The sequence below is a fragment of the Convolutriloba macropyga genome, chromosome 4, assembly GCF_964194025.1.
Source record: "Convolutriloba macropyga chromosome 4, txConMacr16.3, whole genome shotgun sequence".
In the NCBI taxonomy this organism is placed as follows: domain Eukaryota; kingdom Metazoa; phylum Xenacoelomorpha; order Acoela; family Convolutidae; genus Convolutriloba; species Convolutriloba macropyga.
Genome location: NC_134471.1, coordinates 81,092,788 through 81,108,752, shown reverse-complemented (window position 1 = coordinate 81,108,752; position 15,965 = coordinate 81,092,788). Strand labels below are relative to the sequence as shown.

The window sequence follows — 15,965 nt, the reverse complement described above, 5'->3', positions numbered from 1 at the left end:
CAAAATCCTGAATAATGAATTTAAATGTCAAAAAAATTGAAAAAAAGCAAAAATTGTCAAAAATATGCTAAAATGATGTTAAAAAATCTTTCAAGACATTCCATTTAATCTAGAAATTGTTAAATAACCTATTTTCAAACCCTAGAGGAGGTTCCTTGTCCCTTGAGGCTGAAAAATTTGAAGAAGCGACAAAATTTTCAAATAAACTTTGAAAAAAGCAACTTTTATCAAAAAATTGCCAAAATTTGTGACATTAAAAAGTTGAAAATCTATTCCAAGGTCAATAAAAATTTATCAGTAATGTTGCAACCATTCCATTACCACTAGAAACTATGCAGTAGCCTATTAATAAACCCTAGCGGTGGTTCTTTGACAGCTAGGGTTGATTAAAAAAATGTCAAATATTTTCAAAAAGCTTGAAAAAATAGCAAAATAGTATAAATGTGCGTTTTTAGCAAGCGGTTGTTTGTCAGTACCTGGCCATCAGGAGGGGGGGGGGGGGGGGGTGCACCGCGTCTGATGGGGGGAGGGGGTGACAACATTAGGGTGGGGGGCATTAGCGCGGTGGTGGGGGGGGGGGCAATAGTGGGGGGTCAACAGTGGGGGTGTCTTCAAACTCTAAGAACCGCCCTTTACACCATAAAAAGAAATATAAGTCTCCAAAAACAGTTTGAACTGAAACAGAGGCGCATTGTTCATTTGATTTTAGTATTAAATTGCCGCCAGTTGAGTTCAGCAGCTTGGAATTGTGATTTAGAGGGAATTTTGGATCACGCTGAACGCAAAAAATCAAAGGCGTAAACGTCACTCGAAAAGTCAAAACGGTCAAGCGAAAATTTTGCATAAAAAAGACACACGTTTACAATAATTGCGCGTCTCTACGACAGCAATTGAAAAAAGTTAAGCTTGGCAGGAAAAGTTTATCTTTTAAAAGAAAACCTTTCCGATCAGGTTGTCCCTTCCTAGGAGACGGCAGATTGTTGATTCCATCAGTGATTATGTCAAATATATTCCTTGTATGGAAGGGAGGCAACACCTTTCTCTTCCTCATTACATTTAATTCATTTTTGTCTGTTCTGTTGTTTGTTATTATGTTGTTTACACCACTGTCATCCTTGTCGTTATTGTTGTTTGTGTTGTTGTTGTTGATTATGTTGATGCTGTTGTTGTTGATGATGTTGTTATTGTTGTGTGAGGTCGTGATTTGGTTCTCCTTGCCTGTTGATTGTTCGGCGGGATTGTTGTTCATTGCAAACTTTGCGTTGATCGACACTGATCAAACGAGGGAAGCGTTGAAGAAATCTAAAACATTATCGTATCGTTATATAGCATGGGGTGCTCAGTAGTTCGATGGTACCTGTGAAAATTCGACTCAGTTTAACCCAGAAAAACTAGAAATGCCTGTTGACCATGTAGAGACCGTGTATTAAAACATGATGAAACTTATAATCGCACTGATAGTTTTTCCCTTTTTTTAAATCAATACTTGGTCGAGACATTCTTTAGTTATCAATACATTGCATAGATGTGCTTTATGGGTAAATACTGTTTAGGTTGACCTGTTTCCGGTCCGCATACAGTCGAGGCTCTCAACAAAGTCAGTACAAATATTTTCATGGCCCATTTCGGTCGAGCGCAGTCTTTTCACAGACATTTTTTGTCTCGACTAGGGGAAGTCCAGACCGTCCCAGCCGGAACATGTCGATGTCCAGACGGCCCATGACGGAAAATACCTAGGTCCAGTGCTATCAAAAAAAAATTACGTCCGGAGTCTCCATAAGAGCCACCCCCTTCCGGTCTCAAACCCCCATAATTAAATTAAGCATGTAAATGTGGGATAATGAAAAAATCAAATTAATTCTTGCCGGTAATTTATCGAAACGAAGTTATGGCAGGGATGTAAATATGTGCTAACACATTTCCTTTTGATTTTTTCTCCAGATTTTTCTAGGTTTTTTAGTTGTGATATAGTTTTTTCCCAAAATTTTCAAAATTTTCCTCGAAAATATGTGAAAAAATAGCCCATTTGTAAACAATGCGTATAATTTTTGCTTTGTTCTTGAAATTACAAGAAGAACGAAAAAACGAGCTAAGGATTCAAGTCTATTTGTTTCTCCGAAATTGCAAATATTCTTTGTATTTGAATTCCAAAATATGACAGTGTTGGAAAGATAGCAGGATTGTTTTTCTCAGATGCCCTTAGAGAGGGCTTTTTTTAAATCTTAAATGACAGAAATGAAATCTTTTTTTAAAACATCTGAAAACTTATTGACCATGCAATCAGAACGGTAAAAAAATATTTGAACGAGAGGATGGGACCGGTATAAAGAATTTCAATTTTGTTTCAAAATTTGCGCGAACAGGTGTTCGTGAAGAAAAATTCAACATAATTACTCTGCTCTGATTATTTGGGGTGGTGGCTCCAGAATTTGTGTCACGTGTTTTAGATGCTTTCATTATTTTCTGATAAATCAATTTAAAAGTTTTTGTTGTTGCTTGTTCAGATTTTTATCTAGATTTGAAGCAAATCTCTCCCAACCAATTGTTTTCAGTTATTTATTTTTTGTTTCTACTGCTGCAATGGTATCCATACGGATTGGAAACAAATTTCATAATAATTATGCTTCCAATAAAACGTATTTTTAGTTCTCTTAAATCAAATCACCCCATGTTACCGAGTAAATTGAATTGAATAAATTATATCATTAGATAGAGATTTTTTGTGCGTATTATATCAAAACTTTCGCTTAGATTTTCCGTTCTAAATGCAACATATGTACTATTTCTGAGAAATACCAAAGCCGATTTCCCACTAAGAATAACTTCCAAAATGGCTTAAAACTGTTCGCTTAGCCTAACAAATTCGGTTTTTGAACGGATTAGTTTGAATTGGTGATTTGCCTCCAAGTAAACGATGCTTATTGCCTTGACCTTTCGATACAGTTGACTATATACTGACTATATATATAGATCTCGATGAATTGAATTTACGAAAGACTGCCTTTTGTCAGCTTTATTTTTGGTACCGCGCCCCTTTATAATTCCGTTAATCCCATTGCATTTAGCCTGTGATAAAACTTACTAAATAGGTTAACGTAGTTATAAACAACGTTATAAAATGATTGGGAGCAACACAACGGGGCTGAAATAATTGAAGTAAACTGAAATAAACAAGATGAACCCAGAAATAAATAAAAGAGCCCAAGTTGGAATTAAATAAAAAAGCTTTATATCTTCTCTCGGCCTGGCGGTTACGACTTTATGTATGTGTACATATGGCGAACAAAAACGCTAAACAAAAGCAATTTTTGACCAGAGTTGTGATTTATAATGGGCTCTCATTGAAATTTGGGCTCTCTCTTGAAATTTGCATCGCTGATCAATAAAAAGTTTATTCTGCATTATTACTGCTGGACTACACTCTAAGATCTTGTTTTATTAATTGGAATGCTAATCCGCAAAAAACATTGAGAATGTATGCAGTTATTAGCTAAAACGCGTGCAACGTTTATTAAAGCTCAACCTGTTGCTTATAACGAAGTATTAATAAGTTATTCGTTTTCCTTATTTGGAACCTTTTACCTTATCAATCAGAACTATTAGTTACGAACGGAGCATTAAGAAATTTTGGAAAGCATGTGGAAATCGCCTGAACAAACACTGGACCCGACCCAGATGTCTGAAAGAAAAAAAATATCGTATTCATGGTTTACATGAGGAGTGAATCAGGCTGCAAAAGTGCAAAAGAAAACATTTATTGCAATTATTGACTGGATCAACTTTCACTTGAAGCCAACGGGGATGCAAGTTGATGACTTTTTCCAGGACATCAAAAAAGAGCGGATAGTGGTCTCAGCTTCAAAAACAACACATGTAAGAACTATCCCAAAAAAAAACTTGAACGTTATATTTGATAATTTGAAGCAGTAAATTATTCTTGTAGCAACCTGCAAATCTAGTAACCCCCCTTGTTTTTGGTTTAATTTCCTCTAAATTTCCCGGTCACCAAAAACCCACCCCTTAGAATTTTTTTTGAATAAAATACGATTTTGACAAATTTTTGTCATAACCCAGAGATAATCAAATTGCGGTGTTTTTTGCTGTTCTTGACATAAAGGCGAAGCAAAAAAAAAGTTTGAAAAAATTGACCAAATTCGGTAAAATTTTGCAAAAAAAGTTATATAAAGCGTTGGTAGATGGCGGATCGAGAATCCCTATAAAAAAAGGGTAGAAATAAGAGTTTGGTCAAGATTTTCAAATTTTGAAAAAAAAGAATCAGATAACTGATTTTTTTTGCAAATAAGCGCTTAGTCTTGTTAACTCGTGAAAATCGTGCCTTTAACATCAAGGTTCGGAGTTTGAGCAAAGCTCAAGTCAATTATGTTGTAAAAAACATTATATGGTTTTTATATTAGCTGCAAGTTCACTGCATCACGCCATAAAAACCTTGCCTCAAGCGTTACAAGACCATTATAAAAAAGGAATTTACGCATTACCGGGTCTGAGTTTTAATCCTAACGCTTTGAAAGTCCGAAAAACCGCGCAATTTCAATTGAGTCACTTCTTCCGTGATAAAAAGAGGCTAGTTATATGGCATGATGTGGTGAACAATTCATTGTCCCGTCATCGCAGTAACAACAATAGGCCTTTAACACCTTCGCAGCTTATTGAAGTGCTTGAAACGTATCAGGAGCGCATAGAAGCTATAGTGTATTGCCCCAGAGAGGGAACTCCTGATATTTATAATCAGCTCAAGCGTAGTACTCTAGTGACCATCCATTTAGTTAAAGACATTGTGTCTAGACGTAAACAGAAAGATCCTAGTTTACTTAAAGAGTACAGAGCATTACACCAAAGGCCTGCGCTTGAGCTGAAAACACTCACTATAGTCTTAGCTCGTAAGAACAACCTCCGGTCCTTGATAGCACGCTCCCGTCCGAAGAAACTTTCAAAGCGCCGTCGTAAAACGCTTCGCACCCGTCATGCGTTTGAGGAAGCGGAACTCATACAAGCCTTTGATAATCTGAATGTCACTTAGTCTTGCGTTGTTGTGGGAGTCTACCCACTGACTGGCGGCGTGACTTAGTTAACTCACGAGTTACGGGTTAGTTTGTGGTTGGTTCACTCCGATAGCGCTTTACTAAACGTTTCGCTCTCCCCATTCTTTGAGTTATTCGCTACCGTCCGTTTTTGGCAAGGTTATCTGGTTTCATTTTTCCGTTTCCTTTCTTTTGTTTCCGTGTCACCTTGTTTCTTTCTATCCCCCGTTTAATTTGTTGTATGATGTAGTATGTTGAATTTTTGATGTAGTAAAAATTTCTTTGTGCTAGTATGCTGGTTTGTTGTTTAGTCTCGTTCCTTGCTAGGGTGTGACTTAAGTTCATTCTAGAGTTACGGCTGGTTTGTTTCGTGACTTTCACCACACTTGTTTGCTAGCAATTTGTTGTAGCTTATTAATTTTCGTGATATGCCTTTTTGTTGTCTGGGTAGGGTGGTTTGCTAGGGTGTGACTTAAGTTTGTTCTGGAGTTACGGCTAGTAAATTTCATGACCTTTTCGACTTTTGGTTATACTACATTGTTGCCGTAAATTGTTTCATGTTTTGATGCCGTTGATAAAGCCCCATAATGTTTTGTTCTAGTTTACCTGGCAGTAGCCCCTCTCCTTCTTTCTAGGGTGTGACTTAAGTTTATTCTGGAGTTACGGCTAGCTTGTTTGACTGAGTTTGTTGCTGTGGTCTGCTAGCATCGATCTTCCCGCCTCCTCGCTTGTGGCTTCCGGCCCGACCGTGCCGTTTTCCCGTTTCGTCGCGCGCCATCCGCCCGACGTTTCCGCCCCGCCCGTGCCGTTTTCCCGTTTCGTCGCGCGCCATCCGCCCGACGTTTCCGCCCCGCCCGTGCCGTTTTCCCGTTTCGTCGCGTGCCATCCGCCCGACGTTTCCGCCCCGCCCGTGCCGTTTTCCCGTTTCGTCGCGCGCCATCCGCCCGACGTTTCCGCCCCGCCCGTGCCGTTTTCCCGTTTCGTCGCGCGTCATTCGCCCGACGCTCCCGTTTGTCCGTCTGGTTTCCCGTTGCGTCGTGCGTTATTCGTTCGGCGTCTCTTCCCGTCCGTCCCGTCTCCCGTCCTATCCCGTTTCGCGCTCCCTGCGCACCGTTCTTTCTTTCTTTCGCCGGGTACTATTGTACTCGACCAACATCTTTGCTCTTTGGCGGTTTGCTAGCCAAACCGTCACACTAGGGTTCGGCATAACCCCTTTGTGTTGTGCTGTTGCATGTGTGTGTACTTTATATTAGTACCAAATTAAACTTGTGGTTCCTGTTTTTCTTAAGATCAAGACAACTTTGCAGGACAAATTCAACAAACTTTATAGTGCGAGGACAAAATTAGAGGCTGAACTTAATAACAACTATGGTGAAATTAACAATGCTGTGGATAAGCAAGATAGGAAAGTTAAGATCGAACGTCTGCTTGTGAAGTGCAAAGACGCTTTTATTAGAGTAGTTGATAAAAATGAAGAGCTCTTTGATCTGGCACAAAAGACTGAAAATCCAGATGCTGCCTGTAAGAACCTTGAAAAATGGTTAGAGACTGTAACAAAGAAAACTGATGAGTTCATTGCTGCTGCTCGAGGGTATATCAATTCGGTCCATGACAAAGAGACAGCAGAGCAGTATACCTCTCACCATTCAAAATCAAGTTCACATATGACTTCCTCAAAAAGATCAAGTCAGCGTCAACGAGACTTAGAACTATCAAGACTCAAAAGGGAGGAACTTGAGAATCAACATGAAGCATAGCTTCGCATTTCTAGACAGCGTCTCGAAATTGAAAAACAAACGAAATTGCGGGAATTGGAAATTGAGCAGCTTGAGGAGGATCATCGCAAGGAAAGAAGTTCAGTCAAGAGCAAGAAACTTGTTCAAGATTGGGTTAATTCGTCACCGGCCGGGAACATGGCAGATGTTGCAAACGAACCGAGTTTGCACTTTTCTGGTTCCATCGCCCAATCCAACCAAGCAATTGTCCAACGACCTTCTTCAGCTCAATTTCCAAACTCACATTTCAATCTCAATACACATGGTCAGGTTGAGGCCAACATCAACCTCCCTGTCCAAGAACCAAGTAGTAGAACCAATGATGCATATGTTGCAAACAACATCATGCAAGAGCAGCAACAGCCTCAATATACGCCTCCATCACCAATAAACTTTGGTATGCCAACTCAACTAAACGCCCCAAACACAGCCCGACAACTGTCTCAAGCAACAATGCACTTCGATGGTTTACAGTTAGATCATCAATTCCCTCGCAGATCGAGCATGCCGGGACAGTTGAATTTAGTCAGCCCTCCGCATTCACCACCTTTTAATACAATCGTTAATGCTCCTCTAGCACCTAATCCGCCACAAGCACACATAAATGTACCAGCCCCACCATCCCCCGTTCTAAACCTCGCACCACCGCATTTCCCGTTAATCCCACCAGCATTCCGTTTTCATCCTTTGCCGCCACAAGCACTACCACTACAAGCCACTAACCCCGTGGCGAATAATGTCAATCTGTTACCCCATTCTCCGCCTGCACCATTCGTTTCCTCCGCAAACGTTTTTGTACCTCAATTAATTCATCCACCACACCCCACAAAAGAGCTTTCAGCCCCAAAGTTTTGTCCCTATAACCCACGCACCTCCTGCTCCTCCAGATCCAAATGTCTGGCGTTTTCCAGCAGCAGTCCCATCTAATGCAGTACCACTTGTACGAACATCCGCAAACTTATACACCGTACAACCGGCCCCGTCAATCAACCCTCATATATCTACATCGCACCGCTCCTCTCATGTACAAGCAGCAGCAGGCGCTCAAAATTACGTAACATCAGACTTCATGCAAGTGAATCCATTTAGTTCTTCCACAGGTACCGCCCCCACCTTTGTCACTCCGATCATTCCGCCAACGTATGGAGCTACCGTTCCGAACCCGTTGTGTTGGGGTGGCCCGCCGCATCCCACACCTTCGGCTCCTTCTTTGGACTCTGCGGATTTGATAAAGCAGTTGGCGGAGGCAATTACTTGTAAGAAGAACGATCCACTGCCCGAGTGGAAGTTGTCACAGTACAATGGTGATCCCCTGCAGTGGCACGAATGGTTCGGACAATTTAAAAGCGCCATAGACGCACAGTCCTTAACTGATGATGTCAAAATAACATACTTAAAAACTCTTGTAACTGGAAAAGCAAAAACCGCCATCGCTGAGTTCGCATACTGTGGTGTAATGTATAAGGACGCACTTAAGACACTCGAACGTAAATTTGGCCAACCACAGGCAGTAATCAGTGCACACTTAGACAAACTCAGCTCTTTTCCTCCACTTAAGATGCACAATAGTGATAACATCATAAATAATTCTGCAACAATTTCAAGTCTTGTAGGGGTCTTTAAATCACTCTCATACGACTCAGACCTTAAGAGCGCCTCACTTCTCAACACGGCTGTGCAAAAATTGCCGCCCAATCTGAAAGAGTCTTGGTCACTCTTCACAGTGAAGAAACATTGGGTAAAGCCAACACTCCTTGACTTCAACGATTGGTTGAAGGAGAAGGCCGAGGCGCACGATTTAATGAAACAAACTTCATCGAAGGCAAGAACTGAGGATAACACCAACTCAGTAGTAAAGACCAAAGTTGCCTCAAGAACTTTTGCTGCTAATACACAAACTAAGGGCACTCAGAGACCAGCCTCAACATCGGCAACGCCTGCAACCCCTTGCTGCATCGTGTTTAAAGGCAATCATCGCATCTGGGAGTGTAGGGTATTTAAAGAAAAGTCTCCCACTCAGCGAGCATAGGTAGTGGCGGAAGCAAAACTGTGTTTCTCATGTTTGAGAGAAAAGCATATGTTTAGGCAATGCCCAAATCCCAGGAAATGCAGGAAAGACGGATTTAACAGCTCCCATAATACACTTCTCCATGGAGCTGAGAGGGTTTATCCATCAAAATCCCCTTCAAACAATAACAATAGTAATTCTAACGCCGGCGCAAATCAAAGCAAACTTTCTGGTGTCCAATCATCGAGTAAGACCACTACTTTGTCATCTGTGAGTAATGTGAAAGGCCTCCTTCAGGTGACTGAATTACAGTTGAAGAGCTCCTCCGGTAAAGATACCACGGCTTTAGTTTTGTGTGATACTGCTTGCAGTAACTCTTGGGTGTCCAATGATCTTGCAAATAGACTTGGTTTGCACGGTACAGCATTGAAACTAACAGTCAAGGGTATAAATACCGAGGAGGTTGTAGACACTAAGTTAGTTGAACTAATTGTAACACCACGCGACAACCAAGCATTTGAACCATTTAAAGTCAGCCCTTACGTAAAGGAAAATTTGAATATAGGCGCCGATGTCATTAACATTAAAGCACTTCAAGAAACATACACGCACCTAGCAGTTCTAGACCCAGTTACATATTGCTATGGAAACATCGAGATGATACTTGGACAGGATGTGTATCATGCCATCCGCCCGTTAGAGTACTTCGCTGCTGACGAGAAGTCCTCGCCCTTCGCTGTTCGCTTGCCCATAGGTTGGGTTCTAAGCGGCCCTCTACCGTCGTCTTCAGGTTTAGTCTCAACTTATTTCAAAGCTAATGTGGAGCAGGATTTTGAACTCGCTAGTCAGGTAAAATCTTGGTACGACATGGAGTCGTACGGCGCACTTAAGCAAGTAGACCCACGATCCGCCTCGGATGCGCGTGCGCATGAAATTCTTGAAAACACCACCGTGCATAATGGAAAAAGGTACGATGTAGGAATGCTATGGGCTGAAGGTTACATCGAACTGCCCAACAATTATTTCTCAGCGCTTGTTCAATTAAAGTCTTTGGAAAAGCGGCTCACGAAAGATCAGACATTTAGGGAAAAGTACTCGAGTACCATCAAAGAGGACTTCGACAAAGGCTACGTAGTACGGGTCAAAGATGCTCATAAGGTAGAATGTCGCTCGGAACGAGAGTGGTACCTACCACACCATCCGGTTGTTAACCCGAACAAGCCGGGCAAGGTCCGTAGGGTACTAAACGGAGCAGCTAAATTCCATGGCGCATCTCTTAATAAGTCATTACTCACCGGACCTGACTTACTGCAGAACCTAATCTATGTACTCGTACGGTTCAGACAACACCCATTTGCCGTATCCGCCGACATCGAGGGAATGTTCCTCCAAGTTGGAGTGTTACCATGTGATCAACCATCATTGCGCTTTTTGTGGCGGGAGGACCCCACATCAAATGTTGTGGTACACCAGTATACGCGCCACATCTTTGGGGCAAAAGATTCGCCCACCTGCGCCAACTACGCACTTTAGCGCACGGCACGCGATAATGCTAAGGAGTACCCAGAAGCTGCGAAAGCCGTCCTTGAGAACTTCTACATGGACGATTACTTGGACTCAGTGGAATCCCCCGAGAGGGCCCTCATTAAGTCGAAGGAATTGGTACATCTTCTCCATCTAGGTGGGTTCAAGCTTACTAAGTTTGTAAGCAATGTACCAGATCTGGCTGACCGAATTGATGGGTCTGCTCAATCCACTGAACCGAAGGTCATCGTTTCATCAAAGGAGGAATCAATGCACGTGCTTGGGCTTAAGTGGGATCACAACAACGATACTCTTGTTGTGAGTAGGGGCACTAACAGCACCATCAAGAAAAGTTTAACACAGCGCTTGGTCTTAAGTCTTGTGTCAAAGGTCTACGACCCAATTGGTCTTGTCGCACCTTTCACTGTTGGTGCTCGGTTAATCTTGAAAGACATTTGGCGTGTCAATGGACAAAGTTGGGATGACGAGTTACCTAAGGACACAGTTGACAGATTCCTTGCCTGGTGTATTGAACTGCCGCGGTTAGCTGAGATCACTATACCGAGAAGTTACTTTTCAGGACCATTCCAACATCTTGAACTCCACATGTTTGGTGATAGCTCGCAAGACGTATTCAGTGCAGTAGGTTTTCTTAGGGCTCAAGTAACTTGCCCCTCCGGGAGATTATAACAGAGCTGGCGTTTGTCTTGGGAAAGGCCCGTGTTGCACCTATGAAGGTAATGACGGTTCCTAAGTTGGCATTACAAGCCGCTCTCCTCGCTGCCCGTTTAAAAAGGGAAATCTGTCGAGCATTAACGGTTACTGTGGACAAAGTCTTTATGTGGACAGATAGTACAATTGTCTTGCAGTGGATAAACTCAACAAACAAACACCCCATCTTCATTGCAAATCGGGTTAGTGAAATCCTGGAGAACACCAGCGTTGACCAAGGGAACCACGTCGCCACTTGTGATAATCCGGCAGATGCTGGCACGCGGGGTATGTCCGCTGAAGTTTTGCAATCAAGTAGCTGGGTGAGGGGTCCTGACTTCTTGAGAACTAAGCAATTCCCTTTTCCGCCAAATACTGACGTCGTTGATAACATCAAGCTCGGCGCTGTAACCAAGGAACAAGATGATGACTCCATCTCATCTTTAGCCGCATCTGTAACCAATCCCCTGAAGAAACAAAGCATTAATCTAATCCCGTTTGATAAGTTCAGGTCTTATCAAAAACTACTTCGTGTTACCCCATATGTGCCCCGTCTTTTGCCATCTCATGAAAGTTACCGTACCGTAGACGGCAGCATAGCGGACCCTGCTGAGCTTGACGAAGCCGAGCGTCATCTCCAGTACTTGGTTCAAGGAGAATTTTTTAATACTGAACAAAAGGATCTTCTCGACAACAAATCCGTTAAGAAGAGCAGCCGCATTGCTCAGTTTAGTCCGTTTATTGGGCCTCATAGTCTCATCCGTTCTTCTGGTCGACTCGACGGCTAGTGGAAATTGACTTTGACACTAGGCATCCTATCGTGCTGGATGCGCGTCATATTTTTGTTAAACTGTTTCTGCGGCATACTCATTTGAAGAACCATCATCAGGGCATTGACTACTTAAGGTCAAAGGTACAAGAACGTTATGCCATCCTAAAACTACGTTCCACACTGCGTTCCATCAAATCAAACTGCGTCTTGTGTAGAAAGTTCCGTGCAGCAACCATTCAGCCTATCATGGCAGACCTCCCAAAGGAGAGACTCGCATACCAGTCTCCTCCCTTTACCAACACCGGGGTTGATTACTTCGGCCCATTCTACGTCACAGTTCGTCGGACTACCGAGAAGAGGTGGGGATTTCTTTTCACTTGTCTCACTACTCGAGCTGTCCATAATGAAATTGTCCCGTCCATGGACACTAGTTCCTGTGTAATGGGAGTGGAGCGGTTCGTCTCCCGTCGGGGTACTCCTGCTATGATTTGGTCGGATAATGGTACGAACTTCATTGGAGCGGAGAAAGAGCTCCGTGAATGTGTGGAAAAATGGAATACACTTAACATCGCTGCCGAACTTGCACATAAGGGCATTAAGTGGAGGTTCAATCCACCCAGTGCGCCACACCAAGGTGGCATCTGGGAGAGGTTAGTTCGTAGTTTTAAAAGGGTACTGTACACTATCCTCGGTACGCGTCGCCTCACAGATGAGGTGTTGAGCACTACTTTTTGTCTGGTCGAATACGCACTAAACTCACGTCCCTTAACGCCCGTAAGCGCCGACCCGTCCGACCTAGGCGCAATAACACCTAATCATTTTCTACTCGGTAACCAAGCAACCAGAATTCCGTCCATCGTTGGCGTCGACGAGTTTGATCATCGTAAGCGGTACGCCAGTGCACAGTCATACGCCAATGCAATTTGGGCACGTTGGCTCAAGGAGTATGTACCTACGTTGAACCGTAGATCTAAGTGGCAGACGCCTGCCGAGCAGCACCTCAAAGTCGGTGATTTAGTTTGGATCGTTGAAGAAAGCAACCCTAGGGGTTACTATCCAACTGCTCGGATTGAATCGCCCGCTCCGCCGTCTTACGCACGTCATCCGGATCGCTCGTCCGCCCACTCGTTAAGCTTGTACCATTCCTCCCAACATTTTCTTCCGGGCCGGAGGATGTTACCGAGTAAATTGAATTGAATAAATTATATCATTAGATAGAGATTTTTTGTGCGTATTGTATCAAAACTTTCGCTTAGATTTTCCGTTCTAAATGCAACATACGTATTATTTCTGAGAAATACCAAAGCCGATTTCCCACTAAGAATAACTTCCAAAATGGCTTAAAACTGTTCGCTTAGCCTAACAAATTCGGTTTTTGAACGGATTAGTTTGAATTGGTGACCTAGGCTAAGACCTGCTAAAAAAGATCAAGCTAGATTTGCCTCCAAGTAAACGATGCTTATTGCCTTGACGTTTCCATACAGTTGACTATCGACTGACTATATATATAGATCTCGATGAATTGAATTTACGAAAGACTGCCTTTTGTCAGCTTTACCCCAAAAAATTGTTAGACTTCAAGAAAAAATTATCAAAAAGTGTTATAATTACTCCTCTTTTATAAAAACTGTTACAATAAGTGTTATCATATAAAAAGTCCAAAGTGTAAAAAATTTAGGATAAACTAGCCAAATGTATTTACGCATAGAAGAGAATGGGATATTCACTCCAAATTGTTTTTTTTTAAGTTTTCTTTACTTTGAAATCAACCTGCAAGCGTTACACATAGGACTTGACCTGACAGATTTGTCAGTAGATTTGTACTAGAAAAAGTTCACAAACTATTTTTTAGACTTGATCAATTTTCCCGCTCTGTATGATTTGCCATCAAAGCAGTTCAAATTTACAAAATTAAGCAAAATATGCTCACAAAAGAATTATGTTCAAGGACTATTAACTTGACATCAACAAAAAACTGAGCCGATATTTTTCGGGGCTGCAATTAATTCAACTGAATGCAAATGTCTCTCAGTTGTTCAGTTATTTTAGATAATTCTTGAGATGGCCCCTTTCGGTACAGAAACAAGTAATATCTAATTTTTGCAAAAAAAAATGTCTGAGTTAAGAATCAAACTATCAATTGAAAAATGAAGAAGGAAATTTTCAAGAAATACGGCATATTATTATGATTGACAAATAAACACGTAACTGTCGCTCAAATGACTCTTTAACTAACCTTGACTTGACTTGTAATGTTATTGCTGTAAAAAACGTTGGATCTTTTCTCTTTCAGTGTTCCAGTTTGGTGGGCATTAAATGTTAATCCCCACGTTCACATGTTATTTGTTTACATTTTGACGCCAGCATTCTTATTGATATTATGGGCAGTGAACGTTTTAGGGAGACAAAACAAACTAAATCCAATATCAATCAATTACTCACTTTCGTAAATGCAAATGAGATTCAACGAAATTGTCTTTCCGTTTTGCTTTTTTAAATTATTTTTTAGGGGCTTTGTGTTGAAGTCATTTGGTAAGGAAAAATGTTTATTTGTGAGTCACCTTTTCGTTTCAGCGTAAATTGTAGTCGCCCGAGGGACCTAATGCCCTGCCATGATATTGCCTCAGCCAGAATGTAAGGTATAATGCCTAAAGCATGTGTTATGTGACTCTGCTTAAAGTCACTTAGAGAACCCAGGGTACGAATTTTTTGGTCGCTAAAACTTGGAGACGCGTGCAATTAGCAATTAGCACGTGCAAAATTGGAATGCTAAGTTTTGCGGCCCTAACCTAGCGGCCCACTCGCAGTAAGGAAACACAAGTTTTGGCGGTTAGGCCAAACCCACTAAATTTTTTTGACATTTCCCATCAGAACCTGAAACGAATAAGTTTCTGATAGGGTGTTACAGATAAGAGGGTGTTTCCAAAATATAGAAAAATTGACGAAAACTTCTCGTTTAATAATTTGCAAAATTCTACTCTTAATTTCAATTTTATTTAAAGTTTAACCCTTCGTACCCTTTGGTTCTCTAAATAAGCACATGAATCTTAGCCCCCCTCGGACCTTCTGCCCAGCACTCGGGCGCGATCGCGCTCGTGTCACGGCACTAAGTCCCTCTGGCCGCTAAGATTCATGTGCTAACATATACTCAGAACACTCAAGCCCTTATCAAGAACTGCGTAGCAAATAGGGATATAAAGACTTAATTTTGAAGTGACTTCTCATAAAGTCATAAGATCATAAGTCATAAATCTCTACATATAACACGCAGTTTGCAATTTTGAAATTGTCGAAAGCTAATGGAAGTCAAATTCTGGCCAGGTACCTGGGAGTTTCTGGCATTTTAACTTCTGGTACTACAATTTTCTGGCATCTTAAAACGTATAAGTATTTTAAGAGGACAACAGTTTATGTTCAGAATTTTTCAAGGAATCAAAAGCGGGCAAACTTTTTTAACAAATGAAAAAAAAGTCAAAATTTAAATGATGTCTGCACCTGGGGGCATCTAGGTAAGGCAAGAAATTTAAAGTAAGTAAGCCAAAAAATTAGAATAAAGGGGCAACTATTTTTTCATTGCTTTTTCATGGGCAATTTGAGGAATTAATTTATAAACTCAATGATGAAGATGTCCTAAATGAAGGATTTTGAGCCCGACATCTTTTCACACTTGATTCTCTAACCGCAGCCGCTTAATAATATTAATGCCTGATGCAGAGTTTGGAGATTATGCGTTATGTTCTAAATTAAGATCAAAACTTAAAATTAGTTTCAACTCAATCTCTCAAAGAAAAACTACACAATACTTCTATTTGTGAGACGTTGATCGTTTTTAAATTAAACAAATCTTTATTTGCAGCTCTTTATTCGATGACTATCAATTCTCTCAAAGTTCCATCAATTTACTGAGCTCAAAAAGTCAACACTCAATATCTTTAATAAAAAAAACAGTTGGGACCTATATATATCAAATTAATAATGTTTAGAAAATAATACTTTTGCAACGGTGATTGCCTACACAAGTGCTCTTACAAAATTTGGTATTTTACCTTAAATGCCGATATTAAATTGATGCCCGAAATCATCGTCATCGAACGAAATACGATTTCAGCAGCTCTAAGTTTGCTGAGATTTTGGTT

At 41.2% G+C, this 15,965-nt stretch overlaps 1 protein-coding gene across 3 annotated transcripts in view; it reads right to left on the bottom strand.

Annotated features, from left to right (window-relative positions):
* Positions 1–14,525, bottom strand: part of LOC142338707 (uncharacterized) — a 75,722-nt gene extending 61,197 nt beyond the window's left edge. Inside the window, exons 1-2 of one of the 3 annotated variants that reach the window (XM_075388583.1) lie at positions 14,391–14,525; positions 940–1,302 (exon numbers count right to left, since the gene is read on the bottom strand). In XM_075388583.1, coding sequence (XP_075244698.1) covers positions 940–1,249 — 310 coding nt within the window. In that variant the 5' untranslated portion in view covers positions 1,250–1,302; positions 14,391–14,525. Of the gene's footprint in view, positions 1–939; positions 1,303–14,065; positions 14,239–14,271 lie in introns of those variants that run through there. The other 2 variants (XM_075388581.1, XM_075388582.1) reach the window with 2 other exon arrangements.
* Positions 14,526–15,965: the final 1,440 nt, after the last annotated feature.